Genomic DNA, 13,757 nt, shown 5'->3' with positions numbered 1-13,757 from the left:
CACAGTCAAATATATGTGTGCATCCCGCTTTTATTTTGTGCAAGTCAGATTGTAAATTTACGTTAAATGACAGTCTTTGTTTTTAATGCAATTTAATCATAGACGAGTCCATAACAAGTGCCCCCCACCCACCCCCCCTCAAAAAAGTGATGCTGCATTTTGACCCAAATAATATAACATAATAAAGAGCATGGTAAGTTCATGTATCATCGTAAGCAACGTATGTAGTGAAAACACAGGTTAATAGAAAAATCCGTTTATTGTAAAATAAAGATATAAATCTACAATAATACTGTGTATGTATATAAGTATGTAAGACTAAGCTAACAATGAGAAAGCCGGGTACACGGCGTGTTAGCTGACCAGGTTAGCGTCCTTTGCCATGGAGTAAAAGACGCCAGATTTATCGTCTAAAAGTTTCTGTGGAGAATCAAATTCTACGATCAGACCTTTGTCCATTACCATTATCCTGAAAACGAAAGAGAAAGTAATGATAGGAAGTGTTGTAGAAGGACCCTAAATAATTGTAATAAATACCCTCCATAACAGGTTACCTGTTGTTGTAAGTAACCTGTCTCAGTGAATTACATGTCTGACATGAGATACTGTAGTTACTACACAAATGACGTAATCAGCTACCTATCGTAACGAGTTGCTTTTCTTTCCAGTAACAAGTCTTTGAAGTTATCTCTAGTTTTCAGTAACCTGCTGTTACCAATAAACTGTTATTTTCCATGAACGAGTTAAGTTATTGACAACACGTTCCACTCACTTAATTCTGTCATGATGGGTTACATACATGTAACTGTCGTAATTAGTTACCTGCAGCAATCAGTTACCTGTCGGTTATCAATTACTCAGCACTGTATTAAAACTGTACGCTTTGGACAGCAATGTACTCTCCATGAACTTGGTAGTTTAGAGTTACTTTTGTGATTACCTTTTTTTTTTTGCTTTAGTTACCTGTCGTCATGAGTTACCTCTCGCAATTAGTTTCCTGTCGTAAACTATGACTGCAATAAGTCTGTGAGCGTACACTGCCTGAACTCTGCCTTGTAGAGTTACCTTGCGGTATATCTTTTTGACTAAGGTATCTGTTATAAAAAGTTACATGTTGTAATGAGTTACTCCTTTTAATTACTTACATGTCCTAATCAAGGATCGTATTAACTCTGTAAGCTAAATACAGCACCATACACCCCCTGTACACTGTAGTTTAGAGGTACCTTTGGCATCACCTTTTTTTTGCTTTATCTACCTGTTGTAATGAGTTACCCCCTCGGTATTAGTTACCTATTGTAATAAGTTACCCCTTATAATAATTATCTGTCGTAATCCATGCCTGTATTTAGCCTGTGAGCTAAAGACAGCACCATACTCTCCCTGAATTCTGTCGTGTAGAGTTACTTTTGGCATTCCTTATTTTGCTTTAGTTACCAGTTGTAATGAGATAACCCTTGTAATTATTTACCAGTTGTGATCAGTTACCTGTCTCGTCATGAGTTACCCCTTATAATAAGTTACCTGTCGTAATCCATGACTGTATTGAGCCTGTGAGCTATAGACAGCACGGTACACTCCCGGAATTCCGTCTTGATGGTTTTCTGAATCAGTTCGTCTGTCTCCACGTCTACAGCCGCCGTCGCCTCGTCAAGGATCAGTATATTTGTCTTGTGGAGCAAGGTGCGCGCCAGACACACCAACTGTCTCTGTCCCACGCTGAAATGGAGTGGAATAAGTAAAGATTGTAGTTACCTCGGTGTAAGTATATGATATTATTATAATCTCCGTTTTGAATTAAGGTTGTGTCTTATGTCTTATGGAATCTGTTGATAGTTTAATTGTTACCCTCCCTCCCCCTTCCTGTTTGTCTTATTGCCTTAAACGATTTTGCCACGTCTGGGAGTTTAATCAGACAAAAATGTGTTAAAAAGAAATAGTTCAAAGACTTTTGAAATCCGCCCAATTATAAATACAACCGTTAGCAAATAAAGCGCGATTGGCAAAAATAAAAGGGAAACAAACAATTTCCTGTATACAGTATATATATTTTAACATATTACTGAATTCAGGGAAATATTCGCCCCCGTTTGATTTTTTTTTGCAAGTGTAGAAGGACGAAAATTACAAGGATCGAAAATAACCCTGTATAGAATATATTGATATCACACCTGAAATTCTGGCCTCCCTCGCCACACTCGTACTGGAGATTGCCCACACAACTGTTGACAAAGTCCTTAAGGTGGGCCCTCTCTATGGCCGTCCACAGATCGTGATCCGAGAATCTTTGGAGCGGATCCAGGTTTGACCGGAGCGTTCCCGAAAATATCACAGGATCCTTTGTATAAACATATATCATATATAAAGCTATGTAGAAGTATAGAAGAAGTACTCAGATGGATAATTATCTTAACTAAAGTAGAATGCTTACCTAATATGGACATAGATGAGATAGAATTGTGAACCTAGTTTTAGTAGGTAAGTTATCTTATTTTTTAAAAACAAAATACTAGTAGTTATCTAGTCTGATTTGCCTCAGGTAAATTTTATATCAAAACTATATACTAGTATGTTAATATACTAACTTAGGATACTAAGGCAGAATACTGATCTTAATTTGAATTCTATTTTAAATATCTCACTTGAGTTTTAATTGTTTTTTAACGTCTCCCTAAATAAGGTTATTTAATATTTTGAGGCAAGTATCTTACTCGATGTTTTACATGACGTAGAATAGTAATCTTACATTAAGTTAAAAAGGTATTTATTTTTTAGGAAGAATAGTTTCACTTGAGGTCGATTCTTACTTAAATAAAACAATTATTTTGTCTACATACTTGAGATAAATTAGTTATCTCAGATCTTGATAAGGTATATTTGCTTACTTTCTTGAAATAGAATAGTAATTTGTCTACTTTCTTGAGGTAGAATAGTTATATGACATCTTGATAAGGTATATTTGCTTACTTACTTGAAATAGAATAGTAATTTGTCTACTTACTTGACTTAAAATAGTTAACTAAGATCTTTAAAAGGATGATTGTCTACTTTCTTGAGGTAGAGTAGAATAGTTAGGGTGTCTACTTACTTGAGGTAGTATGGTTATTTTAGACCTGAGGTCGTGGAGTCCCATTGATGAGATCGATACATCATCGATCTCGATTTTCCCGCCCGCGGGCTCAACGATGCGGAACATGGCCAGCGTCACGGATGATTTCCCGGCACCAGTCCTTCCAACAATGCCTATCTAGAAAGAGAGAATCAAACACGTGGAATACTGTAAACGTATTATATTTAGCGTGTACGATATTTGGCGGAATATGATTGTTCAACAGGTTAGCGTGGATTTGATTTAGCGCATTTCTGAGTGTACCTATTAACCTACTTATATATTTTTTTTAGATTTGGCGATGTACTTGATTTAGCGGACGGCATTTTCAGCCAAATACGCTAAAAAGAATACACAGCAAAATGTAATACCTTTTCAGTATTCTTTTATATGCATGGGTGTATTTACATGCATATTTTGCGGTATTTTAGGTGACAAGATAGTGTAAAGAGCATTTTCATAAGAGAAAAAATAATTAAAACTAGAGCAGAGCTCGTGGCAAAGCCCCGAGTAGGTCTTCCGTTGTTGCTGCGAGTTGAAAATATATGTTACGATTATAATGACTATACTTTCAGTTCTGCTTTTGTTATAAAAATGTGTTGTAATTGAAAGTCTGTATATAAAACGTGTTTTGAAAAAAGAAAGGAAGAAAATATTTTAGGAAAACTATTTGTCGAGCAGAGTTTATGTAATCGTTTCAAACATTGTTTAAAAAATGAGATCATGTTTAATGGCGAGTTAAATTTTCAAAGGGTAGCAAGCATTGTTATAAACATTAAACAGTATGTACTCATGATTCATGTCAGGAATTGTATTTCTTTTTTAAACTGAACTCGCCTACAAAACACGTAAACTTTTCTCAAAGATAACTTCTATATTAAAATATTTCTAAATTTTAGAAGACTATGTGCAAGTTTAGAATTGCGTGCTGACAAAATTTACAGACCCTAAAACGTACTACTACACCAAAAAAGCGTGCGGCCAACGTGCGAGAAACGTTTCGTGTAAACCTTTTAGAGTTTCATGTAAACCGTTTAGCGTTTCGGGCAAAGCGTGTAAATCGTTTCGAGCAAAGCGTGCGAGAACCGTTTGAAACGTTCATCAGATTTCATTCGGAACTCTCTGACAAGTTAATTGTTTCAAAATGGCGCGCGTGTTTTACATTTCTTTAACAAAATTAAACGAATTTTTAACAAACAAAAGAAAGGTATATGTATTAAAAGACGACTAGTTACAGAGTACATGTATATTTAACGTTTTCATGCGATGTTTCAGTACTGAAACAATATTAAAATTCGCTATACATAAAAAATATTAAATACAGTTTGCGAAACATGATTTCTATTGGAACAAACCTAAATCAACTTTAACTTGCACGATCATGTTTTGATAAGCATGTATTTTTATTATCTATTTACATCGATAACTCTTACTGAGACCATTCGGCTGTGTACAAGCAGCACACATAACCTCGGACATCGGGCGAGACCTGCACCTGGCTGAACCTGTCAATCAAACTCTGTGTATTTGTTTTCATTGGATGGTCAGGCGTCTCTCTTTTGTCAAAAGCCAATGGAAAATTAATGAATTCAAGGTAATCGGAATCAGAATTTGATAAAGCACACAATTTAAATGATAGAAAATTTATTAATTATTTGAACAAAATTAAATGTAAACATTGAAAGGAAATAAAAAAATTAATTATTATGGGAATCTATACGCATGGTACTCAATTAAAATAGATTATATTATGATTTTATTATTTTATGTAATAAAATCACCCTTCCAACTGTTACTCAAATACATAACAATTGATGACCTGGGGCTATAAATGTTCTGAGCTGTGTGCGCTGAAGCGGCACAAGATTCTCGATCGCATGCGGCAATTGAATTAACACAGACTGGCCGAATAAACAAAGGGGTGGGAAAGTGAAACAAAATGTTACACATAAGAAGAAACCACCAAAAATGTTTTTCGACAGATCTTGATATCTTTTCTCCAATTAAAAAAAAATCCAGCGCGAGCACCTGTCAGCGGGGCGGGAGGAGTGGGGGGGGGGGGCAGCAATGAGTTCGCTTCCACAATGAAACTACAGAAGTGATTAATATGTGACCGATAGAATCTAATCTAAAGTTGTTTAAACTCATGTGAATATTTTCTAAAATAATCATCGAATGCCTCAATTCAGGGCATTCCTTTATCGTGCTAGCACCTACCGCAAACATGTAACATGGAACTTTGATTATAATTTGATTTGATTTTTAAACTACCTTGTACGCTATCGTATAAATCAATGCTTCATCAACTGTAAAAGTAAAATAACTTTATCTTAAACCAATATAATAGTTGAAAACATAATAAAATAAAGTTGTGTCCGTGCAAAATATGAAACATAAACGCGTCATAAGGTACATGTAGAAGAACACGAACCGACCGCGGATCACTTAACCACTCGCGCCGGATCTCCTCAACCATGTGCGAGGGATGATCATTATTTAAAGGTTTAATATTTGAGGGGGGTGGGGTGGGGGTGTTGATTTAAAACATTAATTGTACAGTTTTTAAAGTAGTTTACATAAACCAACCAACCATTAGTTTATGTCTAACGATTTTTCCGATATGGAGTAATATCGTTCATTAATATTCATTTACACTCAAATATTTAATTAAATATATACAAGTAGGACAAACCTTTATAACATAAAACTAAAACAGTTCTTGTATATACGGCTATATTAACTCAAACACGTTCATATGCATGCAAGTGTAAGTCGCGGTGTGCGAATCTTGTGTATTAAATAACCGCTTACCGCTAGGTAATGCAGCCGTGGCTGATCTCCTCGGCCGTGGGCGAAGGATAGATTACGTAAAGGTACAACGCACAGAAACGCACAGCTCAGAACCAAGGAAGATTTGAAAAGTTTGCAGTATAATGACCTTACTCTATCGAATAGAAGTTCTTTATTTTAAACTAAAAACCCACAATTGATCTATGTCTATTATTGCTTTAGAGAATGACATTGCTTTTATTAATTAAATGAACTACATGTATTTCTTACTTGACATCCAATCGTTTAATCCACAAAAGATTTTGTGTAATCAAAACTAAAACAATTCTTGAGTTCGCGGCTAAATAAATTCATATATGAGAGACGCAACTCTCGTGTATTAGATAACCACTGACCGCTAGGTAGTCCAGCCGCGACCACGGTGACCGACTTTCTCGGCCGCGGGCGAGGGAGAGCTTACGTAATGGTACACACACAGCTCTGATTCAAGGTAGATTCTGAATGCATGATGTTTATATTAAAAAGGTAATGCATATATTTTTTCATTCCATATTTTGTGTTTTACTAGAAAAGAAAAAGAATGTTTTGTTTTCCAATTCCCGTTTTTAAGGATTGTGCACTATAAGAACTTAACAACGACTTAAACTCCTAAAAAAAAGCATGTATTCTAAAAAAAAAAATTCTTATGAATTAATGCCTCCTGTATAAACCAGCATACTTTCTGCGGTAACTTCATGCCAGTTGTACGCACAAAGTCTTTCGTTAACTTGTCAAATAAAAACAGGTACATGCTAACATGTAAAGCTTTTTACACTCATACTACACAAACCACTTACAAAATAACATTGAAACGACCTTCATGAGATCCCAACAAACAACTTTTCCAGCGACAGCCATATCAAAATCCTAACCGTTTTTGAGTTATTAAGCAAAATGTTTTAGGGGCCATTGGCCCTTAATTTAAGGGGCCAGCCCCTTTTTATTGGTGTCAAATGAAAGCCCTTGTTATTTTGCACAACTTTTATTCTACATGTCTTTACAAAATTTTTTTCGTTCAAAAGATATAAAGGAAAACATGTCTAAATTTTTGCACTTTTTTGAATCCTGTTTTTTGACCCCCTACCTTTTCCTAAATAAAAAACGTAATCTAAAAACATAAACAGATGTGCACAACTACAATGTCTCTGTTATTCAAATTCGTTGGATTCCCATTCCCTGCTATCATAGTCTCGGAGCCTTTGTCTGGAAACAAAAGGCCCTAAAAAAATTTAAAAGGGGAATAACTCTTTAACAGAAAGAGAATTCTACATTTTATGAATTGCTTAAGATAGTGTTTTGTAAAGTACATTAGCCCTGAAAATTTGAGCAAAAACCGTTTAGAAATGAGCAAGATATGAAGCCTCAAAGTTCGCGTCTAGGAAGAAAAAAAAAAAAAAGAAAAATAATCTTTCCCGCACAATAATAGAAAGGTCTTCCGTTGGAAACGGAAGACCTTAACTATTTAAAAAATATTCAAATGAGAGCATATTTAGTTTAATATGTTTTTGCTTTTTTGTTTTAACTCTTTTAAAAGTACATATATGTACTGATAAAAAAATTCTTTAGTATGTCTTTTCTTCTTTTTTAATTTTCATTATCTAAAATTAGGTCGGTAATCTTGCTTTTAAAATTAATCAACTATTTAAGTATTAATGTTAATAAAACTTACCTACTCTCTCTCTGATAGTTGACATCGCTCTTTCTTACCTTCCCGCCTTTAAAGTATTTAAATCAACTTATCCTACCCGTTCTTCCCGTAATATGTCGCATTGATCTATCGTACCCTTATCATCGATATCAAAAGTGTCTTCGACCTATCTAACGTTTCAACCAAAGGATATTTTTTCGACCTATTTAGCCTGTTCTTTCTATGATATGTACCTTTTCATTTTGAGTTTTCACATCGTTCTATCCTACCTTTTTCTTTGACCTTTCTGAACTTTTCTTCTCCTAAGAGCTTACATTCATCTGTATTATACATTTTTTCTTTGAGATTTCACTTCGATATATCCAACCTTTTACCCCTGATATTTCACCTCGACCTATCTCCCCTTTTCTCTCCCCCCCCCCCCCCATATTGACCTATCTTAAGCTTATCTCTCCCTAAGATTCCAAATTTGCCTATCATATCTTCCCCCTGAGATCTCACATTGACCTATCTCATATCTCACACCGACCTATCTCACTTTTTCTCCCCATGAGATCTCACACTGATCTATCTCACCTTTTCTCCCCATGAGATCTGACACCGACCTATCTCACCTTTTCTCCCCCTGAGATCTGACACCGACCTATCTCACCTTTTCTCTCCCTGAGATCTGACACCGACCTATCTCACCTTTTCTCTCCCTGAGATCTCACACTGACCTATCTCACCTTTCCTCCCCCTGAGATCTCACACTGACCTATCTCATCTTTTCTCCCCCTGATCTCACACCGACATATCTCACCTTTTCTCCCCCTGAGATCTCACACTGACCTATCTCATCTTTTCTCCCCCTGATCTCACACCGACCTATCTCACCTTTTCTCCCCCTGAGATCTCACACTGACCTATCTCATCTTTTCTCCCCCTGATCTCACACCGACATATCTCACCTTTTCTCCCCTGAGATCTCACACTGACCTATCTCATCTTTTCTCCCCCTGATCTCACACCGACCTATCTCACCTTTTCTCCCCATGAGATCTCACACTGATCTATCTCACCTTTTCTCCCCCTGAGATCTGACACCGACCTATCTCACCTTTCCTCCCCCTGAGATCTCACACTGACCTATCTCACCTTTCCTCCCCCTGAGATCTCACACTGACCTATCTCATCTTTTCTCCCCCTGAGATCTGACACCGACCTATCTCACCTTTTCTCCCCATGAGATCTCACACTGACCTATCTCACCTTTCCTCCCCCTGAGATCTCACACTGACCTATCTCACCTTTCCTCCCCCTGAGATCTGACACCGACCTATCTCACCTTTCCTCCCCCTGAGATCTCACACTGACCTATCTCACCTTTCCTCCCCCTGAGATCTCACACTGACCTATCTCACCTTTCCTCCCCCTGAGATCTGACACCGACCTATCTCACCTTTTCTCCCCCTGAGATCTCACACCGACCTATCTCCCCTTTTATCCCCCTGAGATGTCACACTGAGCTATCTCACCTTTTCTCCCCCTGAGATCTGACACCAACCTATCTCACCTTTTCTCCCCCTGAGATGTCACACTGATCAATCTCACCTTTTCTCCCAGGAGATCTCACACCGACATATCTCACCTTTTCTCCCCCTGAGATCTCACACTGACCTATCTCATCTTTTCTCCCCCTGATCTCACACCGACCTATCTCACCTTTTCTCCCCCTGAGATCTCACACTGACCTATCTCATCTTTTCTCCCCCTGATCTCACACCGACATATCTCACCTTTTCTCCCCTGAGATCTCACACTGACCTATCTCATCTTTTCTCCCCCTGATCTCACACCGACCTATCTCACCTTTTCTCCCCATGAGATCTCACACTGACCTATCTCACCTTTCCTCCCCCTGAGATCTCACACTGACCTATCTCACCTTTCCTCCCCCTGAGATCTGACACCGACCTATCTCACCTTTCCTCCCCCTGAGATCTGACACCGACCTATCTCACCTTTTCTCTCCCTGAGATCTCACACTGACCTATCTCACCTTTCCTCCCCCTGAGATCTCACACTGACCTATCTCACCTTTCCTCCCCCTGAGATCTGACACCGACCTATCTCACCTTTCCTCCCCCTGAGATCTGACACCGACCTATCTTACCTTTCCTCCCCCTGAGATCTCACACTGACCTATCTCACCTTTCCTCCCCCTGAGATCTCACACTGACCTATCTCACCTTTCCTCCCCCTGAGATCTGACACCGACCTATCTCACCTTTTCTCCCCCTGAGATCTCACACCGACCTATCTCCCCTTTTATCCCCCTGAGATGTCACACTGAGCTATCTCACCTTTTCTCCCCCTGAGATCTGACACCAACCTATCTCACCTTTTCTCCCCCTGAGATGTCACACTGATCAATCTCACCTTTTCTCCCAGGAGATCTCACACCGACCTATCTCACCTTTTCTCCCCCTGAGATGTCACACTGATCTATCTCACCTTTTCTCCCCCTGAGATCTCACACCGACATATCTCACCTTTTCTCCCCCTGAGATCTCACACCGACATATCTCACCTTTTCTCCCCCTGAGATCTCACACTGACCTATCTCATCTTTTCTCCCCCTGAGAACTCACATTGACCTATCTCATCTTTTCTCCCCATGAGATCTCACACCCACCTATATCACCTTTTCTCCCATGAGATCTCACACCCACCTATCTCACCTTTTCTCCCCCTGAGATGTCACACTGACCTATCTCACCTTTTCTCCCCCTGAGATCTCACACCGACCTATCTCACCTTTTCTCCCCCTGAGATCTCACACTGACCTATCTCACCTTTTCTCCCCCTGAGAACTCACATTGACCTATCTCATCTTTTCTCCTCATGAGATCTCACACCCACCTATCTCACCTTTTCTCCCCCTGAGATCTCACACTGACCTATCTCATCTTTTCTCCCCCTGAGATCTCACACTGATCTATCTCACCTTTTCTCCTCCTGAGATCTCACACTGATCTATCTCATCTTTTCTCCCCATGAGATCTCACACTGATCTATCTCACCTTTTCTCCCCATGAGATCTCACACCGACCTATCTCACCTTTTCTCCTCCTGAGATCTCACACTGACCTATCTCATCTTTTCTCCCCCTGATCTCACACCGACATATCTCACCTTTTCTCCCCCTGAGATCTCACACTGACCTATCTCATCTTTTCTCCCCCTGATCTCACACCGACCTATCTCACCTTTTCTCCCCCTGAGATCTCACACTGACCTATCTCATCTTTTCTCCCCCTGATCTCACACCGACATATCTCACCTTTTCTCCCCTGAGATCTCACAGTGACGTATCTCATCTTTTCTCCCCCTGATCTCACATCGACCTATCTCACCTTTTCTCCCCCTGAGATTTCACACCGACCCATCTCACCTTTTCTCCCCCTGAGATCTCACACCGACCTATCTCACCTTTTCTCCCCTGAGATCTCACACCGACCCATCTCACCTTTTCTCCCCCTGAGATCTCACAGTCCAGTCCTCTCAGCACCAGGTCCAGCCCCTGGCGGTACCGCGTGGTGTATGACTTGAACACCAGCCGGCCCACTTCCGGCCACGACAGAGGCGGACGACTCCCGGGCTCAATCCACTCAGCCTGATAAATAAAAAAAAATAGTCAATATTGTCAAAATATCCGTTTTGTTTATATAATTTTCAAAAAAAAAATTTTTGAGTTAGTTGATATGAAGAATAAAATGGACAGTGAATTATAAGAATTTATAAGAATTATAAGAAACAACTCAACCTATTTAAATTGAAGCAAGAATTCTAAATAAAAAAGTTCCATAATGGAAGACTGTCACTTTACCTCTGGTGCAAGCCTAGTGTATTCCTCCGCTCTCTCCGCCGACACGATGTTCATTTCCATCTCACTGACTGACTGTACCACTAGATTAAGGGCAATCACAACCTGTACACACAGACGGACAATTCGATATATTAAATCAATACAAGAACTACAAATATGGTAGACAATGCGAGTGATTCAATACACAAACTACATAACAGTCTTCACGAAAACTTTTAAAACTTAGTGGACAACATGATCAGTGATCATTTAATGAAAAGGTCGTTTTCTCTAATTTTAAACATTTACGTTCAAGAAACATTAAAAGACGCTTTTAGGAAAATATGCATAAAGTAAAAGTAAAAAGACAAATAATTTAATTTTGGTTGTAACGCGGCATTTGATTGGATAGAAAAATTTAGTTAAATTTGTATAACCTGGTTTGCGCGTCACAAGACACGTCACAATACACCAACGTCGAAAACGTTACGTTTGAATTTTGAACAGATTAATATCATTTTTAAAAGTAAAACGAACTCAATTTGTATTGCAAATTACAGAAAATTAGATTATAAGAAATGAACTCAATATCTATCCAAGTTATAAAATTATGACTTATTATCAGTAATTTGAAAGCTTATAATCATAATTACCACTTGTTCTTTTCATAATTTCATTATTTTACTTTTCTCAGTTTTATGATTTTGATTGTTTTTCACAATTTTAGTACTTTGATTGTATTACTATCACCTGTAACGAATACGTCAAAGAAAGACCTATCCCGGCGCCGGAAAGGGTGTCTGAAAACACGGAGAAGAGGGCGGCCGCCAGGACCAAGAAATTGGCCAGTAGCTCTAGTCGTATACCGATCCACCTACAAGATAAAGAGATACCGTACATGTTTGTTACATAAAATGTAGTTTTATCCATATCTTTATCATCTAGCAATGTCTGAAGATACTAATAGTATTATTTTAAATTAGAAGTTGGTTTTGCTAAACTTTTTCAACAATGATGCTGTGTTTGCGACGTTGAAAGACGGTGAGCAAATGTCTATTCTGTCTGTCTGTCTGTCTATACTCTGTCCCAAGATATTTTGGATTCACGTTTGGCTTAATTGTTTGATATTTATAAATACCTCAGGATCCAAACGATGTTCATTCAAAAGTATGAAAAATTTCCAAGATTTCTCAGTCAAAACGCCCCTGTTAGCTTATCAGGTTTCAATACAATGCTAAAAATTGTGATGTCTACGGAGATTTTGCATTGCAGCAAGCCCGGATGATAACGTTGAAATATTGCGCGATGTATTCCGAGTGTATTCCGAATGGAGAAAAGATGTAAACATTCCTCATTATAAATCTCCGTAAGGAATCTGTTTTCGTTCCTGTGAATTTTTCCGAGTGAAAGATGATAATGTGTCAATGAAATTATCTTGGAAAATATCCCTTTCAACTATTTCAATTGCACTTCTTTCACAGGTAAGTGTATTTCTATTAAAAATCGTCTAAACGTGAATCCAAAATATCTTGGGACAGAGTATAGCTGTCTTTTTCTTTCTTTCTCTCAACGCTATATTCTACATTCCTAGTATGTTTCTCTCTCTCTCTCTCTCTCTTTCTGTCTCTCTCTCTCTGTCTGTATGTAACCTGTCTGTCTCTGTCTGTCTCTGTCTCTGTCTCTCTCTCTCTCTCTCTCTCTCTCTCTCTCTCTCTCTGTTTGAAGTGTTATACTGATTACTACTCACCACGACGCTGTGTTGGCGGCGTGGTAGAACGTCGAGTTGATGTCCACTCGGGCCTGGGACTCGGTGATGAACCTGTCCACGGCTCTATAGGCGCGGATACAGCTGGCGCCGGTTATAGACTCATTGAAGTGGTTGTACACCGGGGACCGGGTCACGCCCTCGATACGCTTTAGTTGTCTGGCGGTGGGGAGGTAATACCTCTAAATAGAGACAGTTAAGGTAATTATCCATACGTCACAAAACAACGTCTGACGTAATTCACGCGTTATTACGTCTTGTCCGTGCCCGATCTAATTGAGAGCTAGCGTTAAAAGGTGTAATTTAACGAGGCCGGGTCTAATTTGCTCTGAAATCAAGCTGACCTAGAAATTGATTCAAAACAAAGCTATTCAAAATACTGACAACTGCAATCAATTAGGCCTAATATGTTTTACGGTGCGACCGTTGGGGCGAGCGCGCAGCATTTGATCAAATAATGAATTATGATAAATCAATAAAAATAAAAGTATCAATGTAACGTAAATGAATTTGAATGCAAAATGAAATATAAACGTGCCTATTTTTTCTTGTAAAT

General features: G+C 38.6%; 1 protein-coding gene across 1 annotated transcript in view; it reads right to left on the bottom strand.

The window, feature by feature from the left end:
- Window positions 1-240: 240 nt before the first annotated feature.
- Window positions 241-13,757, bottom strand: part of LOC105336879 (multidrug resistance-associated protein 1) — a 44,875-nt gene continuing 31,358 nt past the window's right edge. Inside the window, exons 23-30 of the mRNA XM_066075281.1 lie at window positions 13,184-13,383; window positions 12,187-12,310; window positions 11,458-11,559; window positions 11,098-11,244; window positions 3,089-3,247; window positions 2,172-2,338; window positions 1,525-1,719; window positions 241-469 (exon numbers count right to left, since the gene is read on the bottom strand). Of these exons, the coding sequence (XP_065931353.1) occupies window positions 355-469; window positions 1,525-1,719; window positions 2,172-2,338; window positions 3,089-3,247; window positions 11,098-11,244; window positions 11,458-11,559; window positions 12,187-12,310; window positions 13,184-13,383 (1,209 nt within the window). The 3' untranslated portion in view covers window positions 241-354. The remainder of the gene's footprint in view (window positions 470-1,524; window positions 1,720-2,171; window positions 2,339-3,088; window positions 3,248-11,097; window positions 11,245-11,457; window positions 11,560-12,186; window positions 12,311-13,183; window positions 13,384-13,757) is intronic.

Source organism: Magallana gigas, chromosome 1 (genome assembly GCF_963853765.1).
Source record: "Magallana gigas chromosome 1, xbMagGiga1.1, whole genome shotgun sequence".
In the NCBI taxonomy this organism is placed as follows: Eukaryota; Metazoa; Mollusca; class Bivalvia; order Ostreida; family Ostreidae; genus Magallana; species Magallana gigas.
The sequence above is the reverse complement of the archived record's forward strand: the minus strand, read 5'-3'. Positions and strand labels throughout refer to the sequence as shown.